The 22,219-nt window shown below is 34.2% G+C and overlaps 2 protein-coding genes across 10 annotated transcripts; one reads left to right on the forward strand and one right to left on the reverse strand.

Moving 5' to 3' along the window:
* Window positions 1–871: 871 nt before the first annotated feature.
* LOC132067267 (myb family transcription factor PHL5-like) lies at window positions 872–3,784 on the reverse strand. 9 transcript variants are annotated; one of them, XM_059460453.1, is made up of 9 exons: window positions 3,397–3,784; window positions 3,084–3,241; window positions 2,867–2,963; window positions 2,168–2,378; window positions 2,002–2,078; window positions 1,874–1,913; window positions 1,579–1,639; window positions 1,378–1,447; window positions 872–1,298 (listed from the first exon to the last, which is right to left on the reverse strand). In XM_059460453.1, exons 1-9 carry the CDS (start codon window positions 3,460–3,462, stop codon window positions 1,194–1,196), a joined length of 885 nt encoding a protein of 294 aa, XP_059316436.1. In that variant the 5' UTR covers window positions 3,463–3,784; the 3' UTR covers window positions 872–1,193. The 9 variants fall into 9 exon arrangements, with proteins under 9 accessions (XP_059316436.1, XP_059316432.1, XP_059316440.1 ...); XM_059460449.1 differs by having other exon boundaries at window positions 1,579–1,633; window positions 2,867–3,241; XM_059460457.1 differs by having other exon boundaries at window positions 2,867–3,228; window positions 3,562–3,783.
* Window positions 3,785–20,224: 16,440 nt separating this feature from the next.
* Window positions 20,225–21,727, forward strand: LOC132066039 (F-box/FBD/LRR-repeat protein At1g13570-like). Its single transcript, XM_059459440.1, has 4 exons — window positions 20,225–20,867; window positions 20,966–21,042; window positions 21,131–21,295; window positions 21,392–21,727. Exons 1-4 carry the CDS (start codon window positions 20,225–20,227, stop codon window positions 21,725–21,727), a joined length of 1,221 nt encoding a protein of 406 aa, XP_059315423.1.
* The last annotated feature ends 492 nt before the right edge of the window (window positions 21,728–22,219 follow it).

The raw sequence follows: 22,219 nt of genomic DNA on the forward strand, positions 1-22,219 counted from the left end.
ATAGCTTGGAGAGAATGAGAAGAAGCCTGAAAAGAAGACGACGCTCCAAAGTGCCATTTAGAGTCGCGGGGCAAATGCAAATGTGGCTAGACGTGCAAAGAAGGGCCATGGATACAAAAGGGTCACAATTGCAAGCTTGAGGCTTGGATGATGGCTATATGTGCAAGAGAGCCTTTTCGAATTTGAAGCCAACATCCAACTAGCCAAAGCACTTGCCTCATTAATGGCATTCTTGTAATAACTAGCCTAGCTCTTTAAGTCTCTTAGTATAAATACTAGACTTAGTTATTTTCATCATTAGACCATGTTGAATGAAGAAACTCTTATTGTAGATTGTTGGTAGCTTTAGGTTAATATAGATTGTTTGGGGTTGGTTAACCAAGTGTTACTTCCTAGTTGTGAAGTGAATTGCTTATTTCCATCGAATTCAATGTTGCTCATTTGTGGATTCATTTGAGTCGTTTGTTGATTCGAATTGCTTAGGTTCTAGGGTTTGTAAATCCGATTGGAAGGGTTAGGGTTTGATATACCCTTTCTTGTCCATAGATTTCTTGCTCTTGGGTCAAGTATCTATCCATCTACCCTCTTCCATCTCTATTCTTCATCCCCTTTTTATTTTGATTTTCTTGTTCTTTATTTTCTAGAGTTTCCCTAGGTTGAATCGTATCAATCTCCCTCGTTGAATAGGCAATATCACTTGGTACTGCATTAAAACCATCAGGACGGATAGTTTTGTCTCTTCTCATCTCTCTCTTTCCCCAAATAAGAATCAATTGCAACTATCTTCACAAATTAACTTTCCGAAACTTTTTTTTTTTCTTCTCTTAGCTGCATGAAAAGCCATATGCAATCGTGCATACTATAGATAACATACTTGCAACGATATTAATTTAATTGTTCATTGGTCTAGAATCTAGTCAACACCAGACACAGTACTCGAGGACTACTTCTAAAAGAGCATTTTACAATTTTGTTTGAATTAAAAAGAACACCATGGTAAAGAAAAATGACTCTTTTTCTAAAACCTTAGGCTTCTAGAATAAGTAAATTTATACTATAATGAATATTTTCTTGCCCGAATTCTAAGCGATATGCTTGAGGACGGGCATGCCCAAGATGAAGTTGCTTAATTTTGGTCAATGATAAGTTCTTTTTTTTTTCTTTTTTTGTGGCAAACTTAGATGAAAGACAATTTAAGTGCTATGTTGGGGATTCTTTTTACTTTCTGCTTGGCGATTTAACATTTCCCTGAGCTGCTTTGCTTGTTCTTCAATCCGCAATTGTAAGCTTCTTTGAATCTAAAAAAGAACAGATATAACAAATATTAACACATGTTTCTCTCTTAATTAGAAATAGCAGAGTAAAAGCAATTCAAACCTCGAGTTGTTCCTGTAGGGTCTGCTGGACACTTATTTGCAGCTTCAAAGCCTCCCATATTTGCGGATACCTATTAATATGAGCAAGACCAAAGCATATCAGAAGCAATGAAGTATAAACCAGAAATTCTAATCGATGAACCCTATGTACTTGAATGATTGATCGTATCGAGGGAATAGAAATATATCTCGGTTTCCTTACGTTGTTGGAGCATGCGCTGGCAGTGAACTTGTACGATGTGATCCTTCATTTTTATCTGCATCTGCAAGAAAATGTACCGTAATTTCCATTTTTACTAATAGAATACCTAAGAATTTAAGGTACTTGCTCTACTATTTAACAAAAAAAAAAAAAAAGTTGTTTTGTGTTTGTTACATGATTGCAGCTGCCTTTTATTTCCAATTAACTATCTATAGTTTGCTTGTCTATAAGGATAACACACAGATGATCTTTATCTAATAGGTTGGTCTTGCAAGTATTTAAATCTGAAGGCTACCTTTTGGGGATATCGTTACATCGCAGGTAACACGATATTTCTGAAAACAAAATGAATACCTTAGATATTTTATGAGCGGGAGTAAATATTATCAGTAATAATCTGGAAATGTACATAATGCTTTATACCTGCAAGTGACTTTTAATATTTGAAATGGTCAGTCCATCACAATTCATTAGCTTAAGAATTGCCTTTGGTGTTGCCTCTACATTCAGTCAAGGAACAGATTTTCAGATCATATACATAATGTTGATTGTGGACTGTAGAATTACCACTTTGAGCATTTTTACTTACTTTTGGCTCCTCCAAGTTGATATACACATTCAGAAAATTGCTTATGAAGATCATCGGTCCACGTAATCCGCCTCTTTTTTGATGTTTCTAGAGTGACATTGCTCGATGAAACGCAGATACTTTCGTTAGTAGGAGATTGATGAGGTTTCTTCTCTACTTGGCACTCGAAACATGGTTTTATAAGTTGAGAGCTGAATGAATCCTTGCCCACCTATCATGTATTTATTTTTGCAAATAGATAAGCAGTGTTTCTAAACTAAATAGGGCATTAGATGTAACAAGTTATGGAGCTCAGGATTGTCTCAATCTATATAGCCCGCCGTTTCAATTTGTTTGTTTGGTTTTGACTTGACACGAAGTTTAAGAAAATAAAAAAAAAACTTTTGAATGTGGTAGTCTTAAACTAAAAATATATTAAATGTACCAAAATGCCTTTTGATCTTGTGGTCTTAAATATGTCATGTAAAAAACTGAAATTAAGGAGTTGTCAAAAAAAGAAAGAGATATTTTTTTAAACGGACTAAAAAGGAAAGTAAGACAAACAAATTAAAATAGAGGGAGTAGCTTTTAACCGGATGTATCTTGTGTATTATTGTTTCATTTACCAAGTCAATGCTCCATCTATATGGAATATCATATGGTTAAGGGGAATAAAAAGGTTTGATTGAAATTGAAAACCGAAAGAGTCAATAGACTTACTTGATTGTCTCTCCATGAGATTTTTGTGGCTGACTTGTTCTGAAGCAAATGTTTTCTCGAAGACATGAAGGCCATTTGGCAACATTCAGGTTTGTGTCTACAAGCAAAAGAAGATTGCACCAATGATTGCAAGGTATCTCTTGATTTAAAATTCTCATCAACCAAATCATACTTCTTCAGAGGATTATATCTATTTGATGTACTGGCTGAATCATACATCTCTAACTCTTGTGGGCACTTTGTCATTCTATCAGCAAAATTGTCACCATAAGTTGTGGAGCTCTCAGATGCAGAAAATTCAGAGGTTCTTGATTTTAGATGTTTAGAGAGAATCCCATAGAGAGAATCATCACCACCCGAGCCTGGTAATTGAGACTGTAATCAAGGAACTTCACTGAGAAACAAATTATTTAATACGGAAATCAGTTAAACACACATTAAACTTGTTTGAGAAACATTAAACTTATTTGAGAATTTGAACTACTCTTCATTTCAGTTGTTCAAACAACATATGTGAAAAATTATACTACCAGATTAAACGAACGACGATAACAAATTAAAGAGTTAACATTCTCTAATTTGCTGCTATGTGTCATCTCAAATCTTGTAAAAATTTAGCTAAGCCTCCAAGAGTGGAGATTGAACCAATGAGAGATGCTTCTGGCAGATATCATTTACGAATAATATCTATTTACCATCTTTGTCCTCTTTAACCAGCTTCTAAGCAGCTATAAAGACCAAAACTTATCCAGATTCAACAGAGAAGAAAGTTGGAAAATAGAGACGGGGAAGGTTATAGGGAGAGAGGGAGGAGATTCTTGTAAAATAAGTGCATCCAACTTAAAGAAGCAGCTTCCAATTTCTTTATGTTTAAGAACATAGAAATGGAAAGCATGCATATTGGAGGCGGCATTTTGAAGTGAGGCCTAATATTTATATATGAAATATGAAATGCCATCACAATGGCAACACTATGTTCAAAAGTGTGTTGTTGTGGGGCCTTTAGCATTTGGAAGTACAGGACAAGCATATGTGCTTGCCAATCCACTTGAAAGCTAATTAGCTGATTCTTGTTAACGTCATTCCCTGTCTCCATCTTTCCCTCAAAATCAGCTTAACAAAATTAATGTTTTTGTCTTCCAACATATTATATAATCAAACAAAAAAACAGAGGAAATGCTCCCTGCTTTCTTTAATTGGTTTCTCATACTCTTTTTCCCCTTTGAGGCGGTCGAGGCAAACATGTAGATCATGATATAAATATAAGAAACCTTGTAAATCTTTTAATTTCATTGCCCTCTTAGCTGGTAGCTAGCTAGTTTACTCTTATTAAAATATCTATATTTATATTTAGCATATCTATATCTATCTATCTATCTATCTATATTTTATTAAAAGTATGAACTCTCTAACTTGAGAGTTAAATTACTTATTTACCCTTCAAAATAACCACACTTTAAAAATTAAATAAAAACACTAAATTTATTTGAATGGATGTAATCTTTCAAATTTATAACTAATCGGAATAAACTTCCGTTTACTCTTTATTTTTGTTTCAATCGTTGTGCCTTTTCAATTAAGACAAATACCCTATTGGCTAGCCCTTAGAAAAACGAGAACAACACCTTCTCTATAAAAGGCTATCTTAGAAGCCTTCAAAAATTATTTTCACTAACATATACTCCTCCCTTCAAATTGCTTAATGTTCCTTTTTTCTTTTTTCATTTTCCATTTTTTCAAATACATTTCTTTTTTGCATTAGTTCTACTATATGGATTACTATTATATCTTTAGAATGGATATCTTTTCTTTTGCTGTACTTATGCCTTAGTAACTATTATATTTTTAGATAAATAATCTTTTCCTTTGTTGTACTCATGGCTTAGAATCATAACTTATTAAATCTATATAATATATAATAATCTATATATAAAAAGCAGGACCTCCTAAACTGAAAAGTTAAATTACTTAAATACTCTTCTTAAAAACCTAATTATCCTCCTTATAAATAAATAACAAAATACTCTTAGCAACGGCCCCAAAAACATTGCTTCATACGAAGGGATGCGCCCTTCTCTGTGTAACTCAAATAGGTACGTAGAATAAACATATCGTTGCCTTGACATTATTTAGGGACAAGTTTGGCCCTTTGGAGAATAATTACGACGAGTGAAATCATGGATCAAGGAAATCAAATGACGTGCAGGATATATATCCTTTATTCCATGGTGCTTTCCGAATGTGTATATAAGGTAAATGCCGTTTCTTTAAAAAATATATTGGTGGAACATGCACTTTTAATCTTTGTATTTGTCTTAAGAAGTTCATTGAATATATACGAACAATTAATAGAACCCAATAACTTAAAAGAACTAGAATCCCCAACCCATAATCGTCAAGCTTTGCCTTTGATTATATGCATGCAGTTGATAAGTTTGTAATTGCGTGACTTAATAGAAACATGTTGAAAGAGTTTACGTGCCTTTGTGCTTTCAAGTAGTAAGTTGCCTCCGTGATTACATGAAAAGTTGGATTTTCAGTAGTTAAAACAATTTTCTCTCTCTATTAGTGTTGGGGAGTAAATCGACAACGCGGTTTGGTGGCTTTCTAAATTTTTTTTTCATTTATGAGAAATAATTTATTCTGCACTGTATCAATTCATGAATCCAACATTTAAAGTCTGTAGCTTGCTGGGGCTTTCACTGTAATTGGTTATTACTCCATTAAATATCAAATACATACTTTTATTAGAGAAACGATTTGATTCCGGTTATATATTTTCATGGTGCAAAAATAAGAACATTTTCCAAAAACATTATTCTAAAACGTACTGACTTATCTTTTGAAAAGTATTTTCCAACAAAATATTTTCAGGTATTTGATTTGGTAAAATGTATTTTCTAGGAAAATATATCTACTAAATATTACTACTAATTAAAATATATTAAATCAGATAGTGTATCAAAAAATTTAACTACTAAGAGTGATAATAATATCTTAAGTGTTGGAGTTTTTGTAAAAGCTTTCTACATTCCACTATTTTTTAAATTTTTATTTTTTTATTATACAGGGGTAGGGGAAGGGGAAATGGGGAAAGGAATTACAATGTCGGGATTCGAACCCTCAATAAGGTGAAAGTTCAGATAGCCAACCTCGGGTATGAAATTTTTATTTTTTTCAGCACTAAATTTTTGTGTTACACTAAATTAAAGTTAATATATTTAGAGTACTACTATCTTTTTTTCCCCTATTAGTACATATCACCTGATTTTTTGAAAAGAATATCTCCAACGGATGATTTGCTCATTACTAAACAACTATGCACAAAACAAGAGTATTAACCTATCTGTTGTGAAATCAACTTCATAATTTTGAAAAAATGATCTAACTGTATTTATTTATGTCCACCGTTTAAAGATGCTTGAGTACTCCTAACATGTTAATATTTTCCGTCTGTGACAGTACTTACTACTTCAGATTTATTAATATTGATTCTTGATTAATTTTTGAAAAGTTGGAATATTCTCAACTTGAAGTGTCCAATCTTGCTAATGTGGGTGCGTTTAATAGATAATTGTTTTTAAATGAGTTCTTTTAAACTTCCAGTAGGTAATTAATTGCAGTTTTTTGAACTACCTTTTCTCATCATTTATTAGTTAAATCTTGCTCAAATATCAAAAAGAACTGAATGATGAGTAAACTATTTTGCATTCTGGCAATTGAAAAAAAACATTTTTCACATAAAAAATATTGTTCATTCAAAATGGTTACAACAATCTATAGCGCACACAATCAATCTACATGTTTCAGTCGGGTATTTTTTTTTTTCTTTTTCTGTAACTACTCTTTATGAGTAAATTTTGTTAATTCTCTAGCTAATTAACGGTAATTTACATTCCTTTGCTTTTACGTAAAAGTTTATATCAATTCAAGAAATGAATCTCTCTATTGATTAGAATGTAATTGCCTTTGATTTTCTCTAATTGTTATGTAGGTACATTGTCAAATTTATTGTGCTATTTATTTGTGTTTCTCCTATTTCTTGCTTTCTCTCTCCATATATATATACGTACATACTTATGTATCCATAAATACGAACAAGAAATTAAATATATTTATGATTCCTTGAACATGTTTGTTTCGAAAGAAATGCACCAATTATGCTACTTAAACTTTGACCTTGAAATGACTTATACAGTAATATAAGAATGATTTGTAGAGAATTTGACAAAATGACATACATGTATAAATTTCTACGAGTTAGTATGCTACCAAGTATCTTTTTATTCTTCCCCTGAAAAAGACAGATTCCTTTCAAATCCATCCGAAAGCAATTTTGTAGAGATTAATGTTTTGCAATGACAATAAATAAAGCATAGGGTTAAACAATACCCAATGTTGGATTCCATGCCATAAACGATGAGTGTTCGCCCTTGGTCTACGCGGATCAGGGGCCCAGCTAACGCGTGAAACACTCTGTCGTATCTACCACAACCTGCTCTCTCATATGGCAAATATCAAGACATCTAATCATTTTGATTACATGACTCGGCAATCACGTGTAACGCACGTGTCCAGAAACTAGTTATATTAAAAACACGAAATCGCTAACTTAAAAGTTAAATTACTAAAATACCTTTCAAAATAACCTAAATACCCTATTTAAGAAAAACTTATTAGTACCTACAAGGCTACAACCAGCTCTTTTACGAAGGGTTGCTTCATATCCTCTGCTTCAAGAGCTGGCAATTTCAGCCCATTTTAGAACATTAGCCCATTTAACCCATATTTTAATGAGTTGAGTCACTTATATTTTAGTTGGTAAATATGGGCTTTAAGTCTCTTCTTAATCCATAAAAATATGGGTAAAATATGGGTATCCATATATGAACTCACTAGACCCAATAACAACTCATTTTCCTCAAAATATATAGAAAAAAATGTTCTCCTTAAAATTTTTGAAGGGAAACATTTTCCGGATCAATAAAAAGCATACCAACGCATCCCACCCTCCACCACCTACACCTACCCCAACCCTAGCTACCTACCCCACCCCTTGCCCTTGGTCCCTACGATCCCCACCCACCTCTACGCAACCCCTTACTCCCCCATCCCAAGCTATCCCCACCCCATACCCCACACCCACCAATACCGCCCACCCCACCACCCTTCCGCCCCCCTACACATTTTCTATTTCATATATACTTTATCATGCTTCTATAAAAAATTATAAAAAGTCAAAAAAATGTTTTCTTAGCCCACACCCCAGAACATTTTCTATTTCATATTTATTAGTTTTATTAAAAAAAATAGAAAAAATTCTGGCCCCACCCCATCTCCTAATTTTCTATTTCATAATATTTAATTATAAATATATGAAATATTTTGATAAAAGAAAAAATCATAAATATTACACTTATATATTATTGTAACGACCCGTTAGGTGTTTTGGTGATTTTACCTACTTTGCACTAAACGACCCTCCCTAAGCTTTAGTTTGGTGTTTTTGACTTGCGAGGATGGTGGCTCGATTATCGAGGTAATCAAATCTATATTGGAGAGGGAAAATTATATATCTGGTATTCGTACCCGTGTGTTGTGCAATCGGGATTAAAAAAAAATATTATCTTATTCTTCTTAGCATATTAATCTAATTATTTTAATAAAATTGGGAATAGAAATTTTGCTTCCTACGCAACGGATCTCACAACTAAAAGGTTACGAAAAGCGGATGGCAAGATTTTATCCGTGTTTATACCAAACTAATAAATACTTGACACGTGTATTTATATACATTCTTATCACTAAATATTAAATAGTCACATATTTTCTTCTTAATTCAGTGTAAATACGGATGTGGATAAATTTTTACCATAAAAACTATCTTAATAGCCACACTCAGTTATACAATACTGGAATTCCTTCAATCACCGTAATAACTTACTTTAACAATTGATTTATTTTTTTATATTATATTTTTTTTAATTCTATTTTTAGATTATATTAGATCATACAATATTTTAACAAAATATTTAGTATTTATTTTATTAAAGGAAATAAAATATATCATACATTCCTACAGTTGTGAAGTCGCCGCGCGAAGCGTGATTCTAAACGACACTAGCAATTTTATAAAAAGTGATAGTCTTCTATTAAAATATAATTTATACTGCTGTAAACTTATTCGGATAGAATAGATTTCAATGTATCCTATAAATGCACATGATAATTAATTTTATGTAGTCATTACAAATATAAATATTTTTATTAGAAATAGAATTTAAGATTAAAATTTTACTTCATTTTGATGGGTGTTATAACCTCCGCAATTTTAAATTTTTATACTTCACTGCAATTTTTGACAAAATTTTAGTATTTCATTTTTGGATAATTAGATTACAACTAATATGGATTTTAATATAATCAATAACTAAACTGGTACATAATAATAATAATAATAATAATAATAATAATAATAACAATAATAATAATCAAAGTGATAAAAATATTTTTATAGTTAAAACACTAATATTTTATTAAAAAATCATTAAAAAATCTTCCTAAAGTAATACTTTACAGGTAAGCAAATAACCAATGCACTTAATTTGAACCAAAAGACTAAAAGAAACAAAAAAGTTTATCCAATACATGTAATATCCACAATAAAATTTAATAACATTTTTTATTATTTAAAAAGGAAACTGTATTTCAAGAAAAACAATAAACACATTTTCTTCTTGGGTGATAAGCTTTATACACTGTTGACATCTACAACAAGAAGATTAGACGCAAAAATAATACTCCTGTCTAATTTTTGGCATCTTTATTCCACAAAAATCAGCTAATATGGAAAGACACATGCACATACCTGAGAGAAACCAACATTTAAGATGGATATCCAAAGCAAAATGTTGTCCAATTTTTCTATGTTAGGTTGGTCAAATTTTTGGAAAATGATTTCTCTAGAAAAACAAGTTCCTTTAAAATCATGATAATTACTTTCCTAGTTGGAGTAAGGAAAACAAGTTCTATAAGTGGCATTTCAAGTTCATTGTCTTCTCCCCACTCGCAACCCCTGCCCCTTGACCACCCCACCCCCACCACTCCCTCACGGCAACTCTCCCCATAGTATTTTCCTAGATTTCATAGTCAATTAGAAAATAAGCAAAAAAATCTTCCCGGAAAACATTTTCCTTCGGAACAAACATACATGCATTCTCTAGGACCTAAAGGCACTTTTATGTCTCCAATAGGAAAAATGAAGCAAAATTAAAAGGGGAAAAAGAGGGTGCTAATTTCTTAGATCCTAATCATGACACCAAGGGTGTGTTTGGTGGAGTAAAACTTTGGTGGAGTAAAACATTTTCTGAAAATATTTTATTATTTAAAAAAAAATGTATTTTTAGAAAAACTAGACATTTTCTTATAAGCTTTATACACTGCTCACTGATACTACTAGAAAAAGATGTTTTTTGAAACTTGTGCTATAAAACATGATTTCCTACCTCATTCCCACCGAATCAGCTCATTGGGAAAACGCACGATGGGAAACAGGTTCTACTGAAACGCTGAGAAACTTCCTACTTTTTTCGTGTGAAAACACTACTATTTAATTTTTTTCCCCACCGACATTCAGTAAGAAATAGGCACTGAACATTTTTCAGTGGAAAATCAATGGGAAAATAGAGATTAGTTAGTAGTGTGACACCAACGACAACTACTCCTATTAAAAAATAGTCACTGAACATTTTTCAGTGGGAAATCAATGGAAAAATAGAGATTAGTTAGTAGTGTGACACCAACGACAACTACTCCTATCTAATTTTTGGCATCTACTCTATATTACACAAAAATCAGATAATAAAGGGAAGATACATACACATACGGCAGAAAAACCAACATTTAAAATGGATATGAATATCCAAACTACAGTCAAACCTCTTTACAACAAAGATCGTTGGGTCCGAAATTTTTCAGCAGTTATAGAGAATGGCTGTTATATACGTACAACAGCATTGACATTTAAATAATATTTTGCTGTTACGTTATAGGCAAAAAACATGCATAAAATCTAATTTTCATTTTTAATTGTCAAATTCTAAGCTTAATCACACTTTGTATAATGAAGGAAAATCGTTTATATATATAATAGTGTATTAAATGATCAAATTTGGTCAAAATTTCTACACTTATTATTGGTAATCATAGATATTTTATTTTATAAAGATGGTTAAGTATTATATTACCGAAAAAAGAAGATAGCTGTTATATGGGGGTAATTTTATAAAGAGTGTATTGTTATAAAGTTAGTTGTTGTTAATATAGGTGAAATGCTGTTATAGAGAAGTAACATATAAAATAAAAAATCGGTTTAAAAAAGCGGTTATTATAAAGGAATGGAGTTATACGCGGGAGTATAGATTATAGAAGTAACTTTATGAGGATAGAAGTGTTATTCACGTAGAAACCCCAAGAAGAAAAAGAAAAGGATACTCGAAAAAAGACATTACGTAAATACTACTTCAATTAGTTAATATTATTCAAAATGTGAACAAAGTACTCTGTAGTATGTACAGTAAAATTCAAAATTGGCAGAACGGGATATCAATCTACCTTTAGGGAATGGTGATAATAGAAAAACAAAATTGCGTAAATTTAAAACGGCATATGTCAAGTGTCAAAATGAGTCGGTCGGAGACCAATTTTGAAAATGGAAGATGCATTTTGGGGGAAATTAAAAGCTAACCCTGAAAATCGACAAAATCAAGATTTAAAAGTATTTTCCTCTTTTTCTCTTATTATTATTATTATTATTATTATTATTATTATTATTATTATTATTATTATTATTATTATTATTACTACTACTCCTTCAATTCCAATTTGTGGTAATTTTTATTTTTCAGGATTCAAACTACAAAAATTTTGACCAACATTTTAAAATTATATTTTCATCATATTGTAAAAGGATGTAGGAAATAAACCAAGAGTAGGAAACCTAAGTTGTTTAGGATTTAGTTTATTTAATTCATGTCTAGTTAGGATTTATTTATCAAATCCATATTAGAATGGGTTTTTCTAGTCCTAGTCTATTTTAATTTCTAGTATTATAAATAGGGATGCTATGTCACATATTTTCATTGTAGTGAGATTCAAGAGTTTTGAATTATTAAGTAAAGCCTCCTTCTCTCTTTAGTTGATAAATTTCTTCTATATAGCCATTGTTGAGTCTTTCACGTGTGTTTATATTATTTCTTTGAGTATTTTTATTTCCTTCAAATTGGAATATTTATAATAGTATAAAACCTACGTTAAAAAAACCTATTCCAATACTAATTTGACTATAAATCCTAATTGGACATGGCTTAAAATATCAAATTCTAACCAATTTTGATTTCCTACAATTTTGAATTATTATTTCCAACATTCTCCCGGAAGCACTTTCTCTTCAACCTTCAATTATTGGAGCACTTCTCTCCAACTCCCATTATTTTTTTTCTTGGTTGTGTTGGAGCACTTCTCTTCAACTTCCAATAGTCGATGCACTTCTCATTAACACCCATTATTTTTTTCCTTGGTTGTGTTAGAGCACTTCTCCAAGTTCCAATTATAGTTGATGCACTTCTCATCAACACCCATTATAATTTTTCTTGGTTGTGTTGGAGCACTTCTCTCCAACTTCCAATAGTTGATACACTTCTCATCAACACCCATTATTATTTTTCTTGGTTGTGTTGGAGCACTTCTCTCCAACTTCCAAATGCTGAAAAATATTTTGTTTATAAACTGTATGAATCTCTAAACCCTCTCTACAATCTCCACGATATAAAATAAATAGCAACAGCCCTATTTATAATAGTATAAAACCTACGTTAACTCAAAACAGGAAAATCTAATCCTATACTAATTGGACAATAAATCCTACTTAGACATGGATTAAAATATCAAATCCTAACCAATTTTAATTTCCTACAATTTTGAATTATTATTTCCAACATTCTCCGTAATTCAAAATTGTATATTTGATTCTTGATGCACTTGTCACCATCTTCCAATTGTTGAAGCACTTGTTTCCAACCCATCAATTGTTGAAGCACTTTCTCTTCAACCGCCACTCACCATCTTCCAATAGTCGATGAGAATTGCATCAATTATTGGAAGTTGGAGAGAAGTGCTCCAACACAACCAAGAAAAAAAATAATGGGTGTTGATGAGAAGTGCATCGACTATTAGAAGTTGGAGAGAAGTGCTCCAACACAACCAAGAAAAATAATAATGAGTGTTGATGAGAAGTGTATCAACTATTGGAAGTTGGAGAGAAGTGCTCCAACACACCTAAAAAAAAAAGGTGTTGATGAGAAGTGCATCGACTATTGGAAGTTGGAGAGAAGTGCTCCAACACAACCAAGATAAAAAATAATGGGAGTTGGAGAGAAGTGCTCCAATAATTAAAGGTGGAAGAGAAAGTGCTTCCGGGAGAATGTTGGAAATAATAATTCAAAATTGTAGGAAATCAAAATTGGTTAGGATTTGATAATTTTAATCCATGTCAAATTAGGATTTATAATCAAATTAGTATAGGAATAGGTTTTCCTGTTTTGAGTTAATGTAGATTTTATACTATTTTAAATAGGGCTGCTGCTATTTATTTTATATCGTGGAGATTATAGAGAGCGTTTAGAGATTCATAGAATTTATAAATAAAATATTTTTCCTTTAAATTGGTATCAGAGCTTCTATGATCCTGCTAAAGAATTAAAGAGCTTCCGCTGCGCTGGCGGCTGGCGGCTATAACCCATATATACAGCCCGTCGGGGCACACACTGGGCCAATAATATGCATGTGAAAAACAGTCATGCTGAGAATGATTGAAAAAAATTGCAGGTTTCAAAACGTGTAAACAAATTTGCACAAGAGGAAGGAACGATCTTCTCTAAAAGTTGGAAAAGTGAGTTATAAAAAAATAAAAATAAAAAGTTGGTGAGAATGCATCAACAAATTGGAATGTTGGAGAGAAAGTGCTCCAACGATTGAAAGATTGAAGAAAAAGTGCTTCAACAATTGCAGGTTGGTGAGAAAGTGCATCAACAAAATTGGAATGTTGGAGAGAAAGTTCTCTAACGATTGTGAAGGTTAAAGAGAAAATGGTTCAACAATTGAAGGTTGGTGAGAAAGTGCATCAACAAATTGGAATGTTGGAGAGAAAGTGCTCCAACGATTGTGAAGGTTGAAGAGAAAGTGCATCGATAAAATTGGAATGTTGGAGAAAAAATGGCTCCAACAATTGAAGGTTGAAGAGAAAGTGCTTCAACAATTGCAGGTTGGTGAGAAAGTGCATCAACAAATTGAAAAGTTGGAGAGAAAGTGCTTCAACAAATTGGAAGATGGTGAGTGATGGTTGATGAGAAAGTGCTTCAACAATTGATGGGTTGGAAACAAGTGCTTCAACAATTGGAAGATGGTGACAAGTGCATCAAGAATCAGAAATATAATTTTGAATTACGGGAGAATGTTGGAAGTAATAATTCAAAATTATAGGAAGCCAAAATTGGTTAGGATTTGATATTTTAATCCATGTCCAATTAAGATTTATAGTCAAATTAGTATAGGAATAGGTTTTTCTATTTTGAGTTAATGTAGGTTTTATACTATTATAAATAGGGCTGCTGCTATTTATTTTATATCGTGGAGATTATAGAGAGCGTTTAGAGATTCATAGAGTTTATAAATAAAATATTTTTCCTTCAAAGGATAAGACATAAAAAAACACACCTAAACTATGATGAAATTGCCAACTACACACCCAAAATATGCAAACCACCCCCCCCCCCCAAAAAAAAAAAACTTAAACTTTTTTTTTTCCCCTCCCCCTTTAAACTTTTTTTTTCTTCCATATTATGTACCCTTCGTTAATTACTTAGTGAATTGGAAAATAAGTTAAAACGTAACATGTGCATACACTCGCTTATCCAAAACTAAACATGTCATTAAATTTTATTTATACAGTCTAATAACGGCTTACTCCAATTGAGTACCTGAACACATGATAAAATGGTCTTATTAGACATCTTCGATTCAAGTGTCTGTTAGGTAGTTTAATTAACCACGCAAAATATGTCATCGCTTTTAATTATACACATCCGCCTCAACTAGAAAAAGTTTGGGTTTTTACGGTTTATCGAGGAGAATGTGTATAATTAAAGGAGGCGGCATATTTTATGTAGTTAATTAAATGCAACTACCTAATTGACGTCTGGGAACCGCGCGAAAAAAAAATAAATCAAAATTTGAACCGAAAGTGGTTAGTATGATCACTTTATCATGTATTCTTGTGCACAGTTAGAACAAGCTATTGTTGAATTGTTTAAATAAAAGTTACTGATAAGTTTAAGGGACTGTCAATATATTAAGCCAAAGTGTAAGGAGGACCATTTCAACCTATCATAGTTTCAGTACATACGTTGCAAATTGAGAAAAGTTTATGCAGGAAAACATCCAATTTTTTCCTGCTTGGTGAGTTGAAATATATTCGAATTTTTTCTCTAAAATTAAACAAGTTCCTTCAAAATGAGGAAAATAACTTCCCTAAATAGAAGTAGGGAAAACAAGTTCCGTCTCCTCCCCACCCACCCAACCCTCACCCCGATCCTTCACTTCTCACCCCCACAAAGTTTTACTACATTACATATAAATGTTCTTGCGGTAGTTTCTTTTTACTTACTTACTTACTAAATACTAGAAAATAGATAAGAAACATACTTGTTTTCTAAGAAAATATTTTTCTTTCTACTAAATACACCATACGTACAGAGGCTTATCCAAGATTTAAACTCTACGTGTTCAATCTTAAGATTCTCAACATTAAACCCATTATATGTTTAAAGTTATGGATTAATATCTACCATTTATTATAATTTTAATAATTTCTTACATATAAATTTATAATCCGCTTTGAAAGTTAGGGATTTAATTGAATTCCTTCAGACTAGATACGCCTTTGCATACATATATTTTTATTAGCACTTCCTCCGTCCATTTTTACTTGTCTATGTTTGACTTGATACATCCCTTAATAATAAAAACTTTATAATATCACCCTTTGAATATAATAAATATAATGTTTTGAGAAATGCATTTAGAAATGATTATAGTTTGTAATAAGGGTAAATTAGAAATTAAGTAATACAGAATTTTTTTTCTTAATTTTCTAACTTAATAAATTACACATCTATTTTTTCATTTACAAGGGGACAAGTAAAAAGTGGACGGAGATAGTAAGTCGGTACAAAACTGGAACTTTGGAGAAAGAAAGGGGAATAATATTGGACATAGCTATTCAATAGAGTATATATCCGTTACAAATTTCCGCTGCCACACTGCTGGGTAAGCTCTCTCTCTTGTTGTTGTTTTTTTCCTTTTTCAGAAAGCTATGCAATTAACATTTACTATTTGGGATATCAATTTTGTATTTGCAACTTAAATACTCCATCCGTCCCAATATTTCATTAAAGTAAAAAGGTAAAGTTAAAGTTGAATTGTTACTAAATATAAAAATTTGTCATTCTTTTGAGACTGAAAAAGAAAGAGTGTCATATAAATTGGGACGGAGGGAGTACAACTTTTAGTTTTCTGGCCAGTTGCTCCCATTTTTAGTCTTCCTCTTATATCTTTGGCATTTAATTATATATGACTAAGGGGTCGTTTGGTTCAAAATAAGTAATGCTGGGATTAATAATGTAGGGATTTACAATGCATGACCTAGTAATGTAGAGATTGGGAATGCAAGGGATTGATGCAGGGATTATTTCTTGTCGGACATCTCGTTTGTGATGAATATACCGGGTGTAATTTCATGTATTTACTTAAAAAAAAGAAAAAGAAAAAAAAAAGGAAGTTTGTTTTGTTATGAATATCCTTGTTATTCCAATTGCTTAATCCATGTTAATATTCTATTAGATACACTTTGTATTTCATATTTCTATCCTCTATAAAATAATACATAAATTCCTGCATAACTTATGCTAATATTAATTATTTGAATAAGGCAAAAATGTACGAAACGATGTATAGCTTACACCAATTTTTTTGTGGGTAAGAAAAATTACAACCAAACATTGTAGTACCTAATGTTGAGTTGTATACATGTACTTTAACTGCTAATGAGTTCTACCAAACGAACCCTGAATGTAGTAAATAAGAAGGAAAGTAACTCTATTTCATTGCTATAACATTTAAAGAAAGTAAGATCAAAATAGAAAACAGGATAGCACAAGCATAACTTTTAAGCTAAAGCCAAAGAAGTTTACCTTCATTTCATGAGATTATTCCTCATAATATGACTAACATAATAATTGCCAGGTACATTGCTTTCACATTTGATCGCAGATAATCTTCTTTTTTCCTTTTGGATAAATTTTAGTCTATGAGAAAGGCATTATCTTTGCTTCTCTTTTTGATATACTGTTTCAGATGTTGGTTTTCTTGGATATGTACATGCGTTTTGTTGATTAGTCTGATGCCTAATCTTCCCAAAGCTGTGAAATAGTCAAACAGCTACTAAGGTGATATTTGTGCTTTAAAGATGCCAAAAGTTAGATAGAATGCAACCTTTCTTCTCTTCTTCAGTTGTAGCATGTTGATTTGACAATGTCAATAGCAATTTTGCAAATGACTTACCTCATACTATTGTTTACTTTTTGCAGATTCTTATTGGTGAGAACCTTCCGTGGTTTGACGGCTGCGACGCAGATAGACTTTTTGCTCCTTAGGAAGGATGATAAAGGTCTCTGTAAAGACTGCAAGGTCATTCCGAGTGAGAACCTTACGACCCAGCATAAGCTCTTAGTGATGGATTTGGAGATTAAGAGGAAGAAGAAAAAGAGGGTCGTGGATGGCCGGCAGAGGATCAAGTGGGGGAGTCTGACTTTGTCTAGTGCCCAGGAGATGGGGGAGAAGTTGATGGATATGGGGGCTTGGGAGAGTAGGGGGGACGCGAGCAGTATGTGGGAGAGAACGGCCAACTGTATTAGGGAAGCAGCTAGAGATGTACTGGGGGTCTCGAGAGGTCATCGTGGTGCGCACCGAGGGGACTGGTGGTGGAATGGAGAAGTTCAAGGGAAGGTGGAAGCAAAGAAAGTGGCGTACACGAAGTTGGTAGATAGCAAAGACGAGGAGGAGAAGCAGACGAATAAGGAAAGTTATAAGATTGCGAGAAAGGAAGCGAAGTTGGCAGTTTCAGCGGCAAAAACGGCAGCTTTTGAACGCCTATATGCAGAACTAGAGGACAAAGGCGGAGATAAGAAGTTGTTTAAGCTAGCCAAGGTAAGGGAGAGGAAGGCACGGGATCTGGATCAAGTAAAGTGCGTCAAGGACGAGGATGGCAAAGTATTGGTGGAGGATGCTCTCATTAGACGGAGATGACAGTCATACTTCCATAAACTCTTGAACGAAGAAGGTGACAGAGACATTGTGTTGGGAGATTTGGAGTACTCTGAGGGGCGGCGCGATTTTGGGTATTGTAGGAGTATAAAAGTAGAGGAGGTTAAGGGAGCTGTCCGTAGGATGCATAGAGGAAGAGCGACCGGGCCTGACGAGATTCCTGGGGAGTTTTGGAAGAGTGCAGGCAGGGCAGGTTTGGAGTGGGCGATCGGGTTGTTTAATGTCATTTTTAAGATGACGAAGATGCCCGAGGAATGGAGGTGGAGTACGATGGTTCCTTTGTACAAGAACAAGGGCGACATTCAAAGTTACAACAACTATCGAGGTATCAAGCTGTTAAGTCACACTATGAAAGTGTGGGAAAGGGTGGTGGAGATGAGGGTGAGGAGAGGCATGTCCATTTCAGAGAACCATTTCGGATTCATGTCGGGGCGCTCGACTACAGAAGCCATTCATCTTGTGAGGAGACTGGTGGAGCAGTATAGGGAGAGGAAGAGAGACTTACACATGATTTTCATCGACCTAGAAAAGGCTTACGATAAAGTGTCGAGAGGTTTTATGGAGATGATCTTGGAGGTTAGAGGTGTACTGTGGCGTACATTAGGGCGATCGAGGATATGTATGAGGGAGCGAAAACCGGGGGTTAGAACGTGGGGAGGAGACTTGGAACACTTCCCGGTGAGATGGGGTTGCATCAGGGATCAGCTCTTAGCCCTTTTTTATTTGCCTTGGTGATGGATGGTTTGACGCGGCAAATTCAAGGTGAGGTGCCATGGTGCATGCTATTCGCGGATGACATAGTCCTGATTGACGAGACCCGCAACGGAGTGAATGCTAAGCTGGAGGTTTGGAGACAAACTTTGGAGTCTAAAGGGCTCAAGTTGAGTAGGACCAAGACAGAGTACATGGACTGTAAGTTTAGTGACGATACACATGAGGTACGGCGTGGAAGTGAGGCTGGGTACCCAGGCCATCCAAAAGAAAAGAAGCTTTAAGTATCTTGGGTCTATTGTACAAGGAGATGGGGATATTGACGATGATGTCACGCATCGTATTGGTGCAGGGTGGACGAAATGGAGGCTCGCTTCAGGAGTGCTGTGTGATAAGAAGGTGCCACCAAAGCTTAAAGGCAAGTTCTACAAAGTGGTAGTGAGACCGACTTTGTTGTACGGGGCGCGAGTCTTTGAGCGATCAAGAACTCGTACGTCCAGAAAATGAAAGTGGCAGAAATGAGAATGTTGCGATGGATGTATGGGCACACCAGGCGAGATTGGATTAGGAATGAAGATATCCGAGATAAGTGGGAGTGACATCAGTGGAGGACAAGATGCGGGAAGCGCGGCTGAGATGGTTTGGGCATGTGAGGAGGAGAGACACAGATGCCCCAGTGCGGAGGTGTGAAAGGTTGGCTATGGATAGTTTCAGAAGAGGTAGAGGTAGGCCGAAGAAGTATTGGGGAGAGGTGCTCAGACAGGACATGGCGCAGTTCCAGCTTACCGAGGACATGACCTTAGATAGGAGGCTATAGAAGACTCAGATTAGGGTAGAAGGCTAGTATCCTGTCGTACTAGTAGTCGGGGTTTTGATCCTCATTTTCTTGTCCTTTGATTCGTGCAACTATATGTTAGTCCGTGTACCACGATTATCGTATTTATCTGTGATAGCCCCGTTTACGTTTTCTCATCTTGCTTTATCATGGCTTTTTCGCTTTCGTTAGTTTCATTTTCGTATTGCTTTGAACCGTTCTCGCTTATCGACCTTTTCTCATCATGTTTTCTCTTGAGCCGAGGGTCTTCCCGAAACACCTCTCTATCTTCCGAGATGGAGGTAAGGTCTGCGTACATTTTACCCTCCCCAGACCCCACACTGTGGGATTTCGCTGGGTATGTTGTTGTTGTTATTGGTGAGAACTGTTTTATGATGCCTCCTAAGGACAAAAAGCATAGTTGTCTTAGTGTATCTTTGGATATAGTCAGCAACCTACCAGGGGATATAATTGATGCCATTCTGGTGCGTTTACCTTTACGAGATGTCGTAAGGACAAGCATCTTATCAAAAAAATGGAGATATAAATGGTGCAAACTTCCAGAGTTGGCCCTTGATCTAATAACTATGGAGAGTAGGACAGACATTGTCGACCACCTTTTGACCCTTCATTCAGGACCAATAACTAAGTTTACCCTCTACTTTATTCCTTATATGATACCTGGTTCTACAATTGATAACTTGATATATTTTCTTTCTAGGAATGGCATTCAACATCTTGTTCTTAGACTTCCGTGGGGTAGTGAACCATACAAATTGCCTTCTTCATTTTTCACATGTTTGCAGTTGAGGCATCTAGCTCTCCAAATGTGCTCAATAGAGCTTCCTCCACCGGCCTTCAAAGGATTTGATAAGTTAATTAGCCTTGAACTATCTGGCGTCACAATTTTTTCCAAGTTGCTTGAATGTTTAATCTGTAATTGCTCATTGCTCGAGCAATTGGTGCTGGAAATCTCTGAAATTTCAAGTGTTATTGAAATTAAAGCTCCAATGCTGAAATCATTTGATTTCCGTGGCAGTATAAGATATATTTGGTTATAAGATATATTTGGTTAAAGTATATCCCTTTTTTGGCAAAAGTTTCGCTTATGGATGATGGTTCTTCTCCTGGGACAGGACAATGGGATATTGCTAAGTTTTTTGGGTCTTTTTCTGTTGTCAAGCATCTCCAATTGAAAATTGGCAGTCTTAAGGTAAAGGTGCTCCATCACTTCATTGTAATGCATTTTCATATATTTGTAGGGCTTTTAGTCATCATGAATTTTTGCATGTTCTTCCAAGTCCTTTGCGGCAGGAGCAGGTGTAGTACCAAAAAGGCTTCCCTTTGATCTCACGTCTGTCAAATTTCTTTACCTATCTGGTATATATCTGGATGAAGTGGATGTGGTCTTGTGTGCTCTTTGCCTGATCAGAAGTATCCCAGATTTACAATATATGGAAATTGAGGTTCTTAATAATTCGACTCTTTTCTTTATCTTTCCTATGTAGTGGCTTTCTTGTTTTATCGTCTATAAGTTGAGATCGACAGGCTTTTGGTAATAGGTGTTTGATTGTGGTGAGGATTCTCCTGCTCTGGAATGTCTTGAAGTGGAAGGTTTCTCAGGTGTGACATTTAGTCGCCTCAGGGAAGTTAATCTACAAGGTGATCTAGCCATAGAGCCTGGAATCCAGCTTATCAAGCTTCTGTTAGCCAAGTCACCTGTGTTAGTGAGAATGCTGATTAAGCCCTCGATACATTATGATAATCGCTCGCAACTAGATGAGTTTCTTTACCGAACAGATGAAATGGTCAATGTGGTAAGAGAATTTAGACGTGCATCACCTATAGCAGTATTTGATTATGACATCGAGTATGATCCTGATTGCTACATGTACTGACCTGTGGTGGTTTATTTCTTCTTAAGTGGTGGGTTGCTGTGTGTTAATTATGTTCTTGGTCAATTCTCTACATATGGCAAGCATGAAGCCTTTTTACAAGAATCTAATTTCTGTAAGTTTAGTCGTGGAGATTTGTTGCTATTAGTTGTCCTCCAACTCTAATAGCACTGCAATGACCTTACTTTGTTATTACTCGCAATGATATTTAATATGTTATTTACTTAATCTCATTTTTTGTCTTGAGTTCCAGTTCACTGATGCACAGATTGAAAATTTGGCTTGCAGCTATTATTGTCCTTTTTTATTTTTTATTTAATTTTGGGGTGTATTCCTTAGTACTACCCCTTTACAGTAACGTTTTTTGCTTTTCAACCACTTTATAGTAACTGTCTAACCAAAACTTGTACTCATTTTAACCCAATTATTTGCAATAGTAAGCACTTCTCTAGAGTTCTCTAAAGCACTTTTTCAGAATTTAAATACTTACCAGGA

This window comes from Lycium ferocissimum, chromosome 8, assembly GCF_029784015.1.
Source record: "Lycium ferocissimum isolate CSIRO_LF1 chromosome 8, AGI_CSIRO_Lferr_CH_V1, whole genome shotgun sequence".
NCBI classification, from domain to species: domain Eukaryota; kingdom Viridiplantae; phylum Streptophyta; class Magnoliopsida; order Solanales; family Solanaceae; genus Lycium; species Lycium ferocissimum.

Coding starts and splice junctions, on each gene's coding strand:
- LOC132067267 (XM_059460448.1), bottom strand. CDS start 3,462: ATGACACATAGCAGCAAATTAGAGAATGTTAACTCTTTAATTTGTTAT. Junction 1,448..1,578: donor CCAGCGCATGCTCCAACAAC/GTAAGGAAACCG, acceptor TCATATTAATAG/GTATCCGCAAATATGGGAGG. Junction 1,299..1,377: donor CCCTACAGGAACAACTCGAG/GTTTGAATTGCT, acceptor GTTCTTTTTTAG/ATTCAAAGAAGCTTACAATT.
- LOC132066039 (XM_059459440.1), top strand. CDS start 20,225: ATGCCTCCTAAGGACAAAAAGCATAGTTGTCTTAGTGTATCTTTGGAT. Junction 20,868..20,965: donor ATCATTTGATTTCCGTGGCA/GTATAAGATATA, acceptor CTCCTGGGACAG/GACAATGGGATATTGCTAAG. Junction 21,043..21,130: donor TGAAAATTGGCAGTCTTAAG/GTAAAGGTGCTC, acceptor TGTTCTTCCAAG/TCCTTTGCGGCAGGAGCAGG.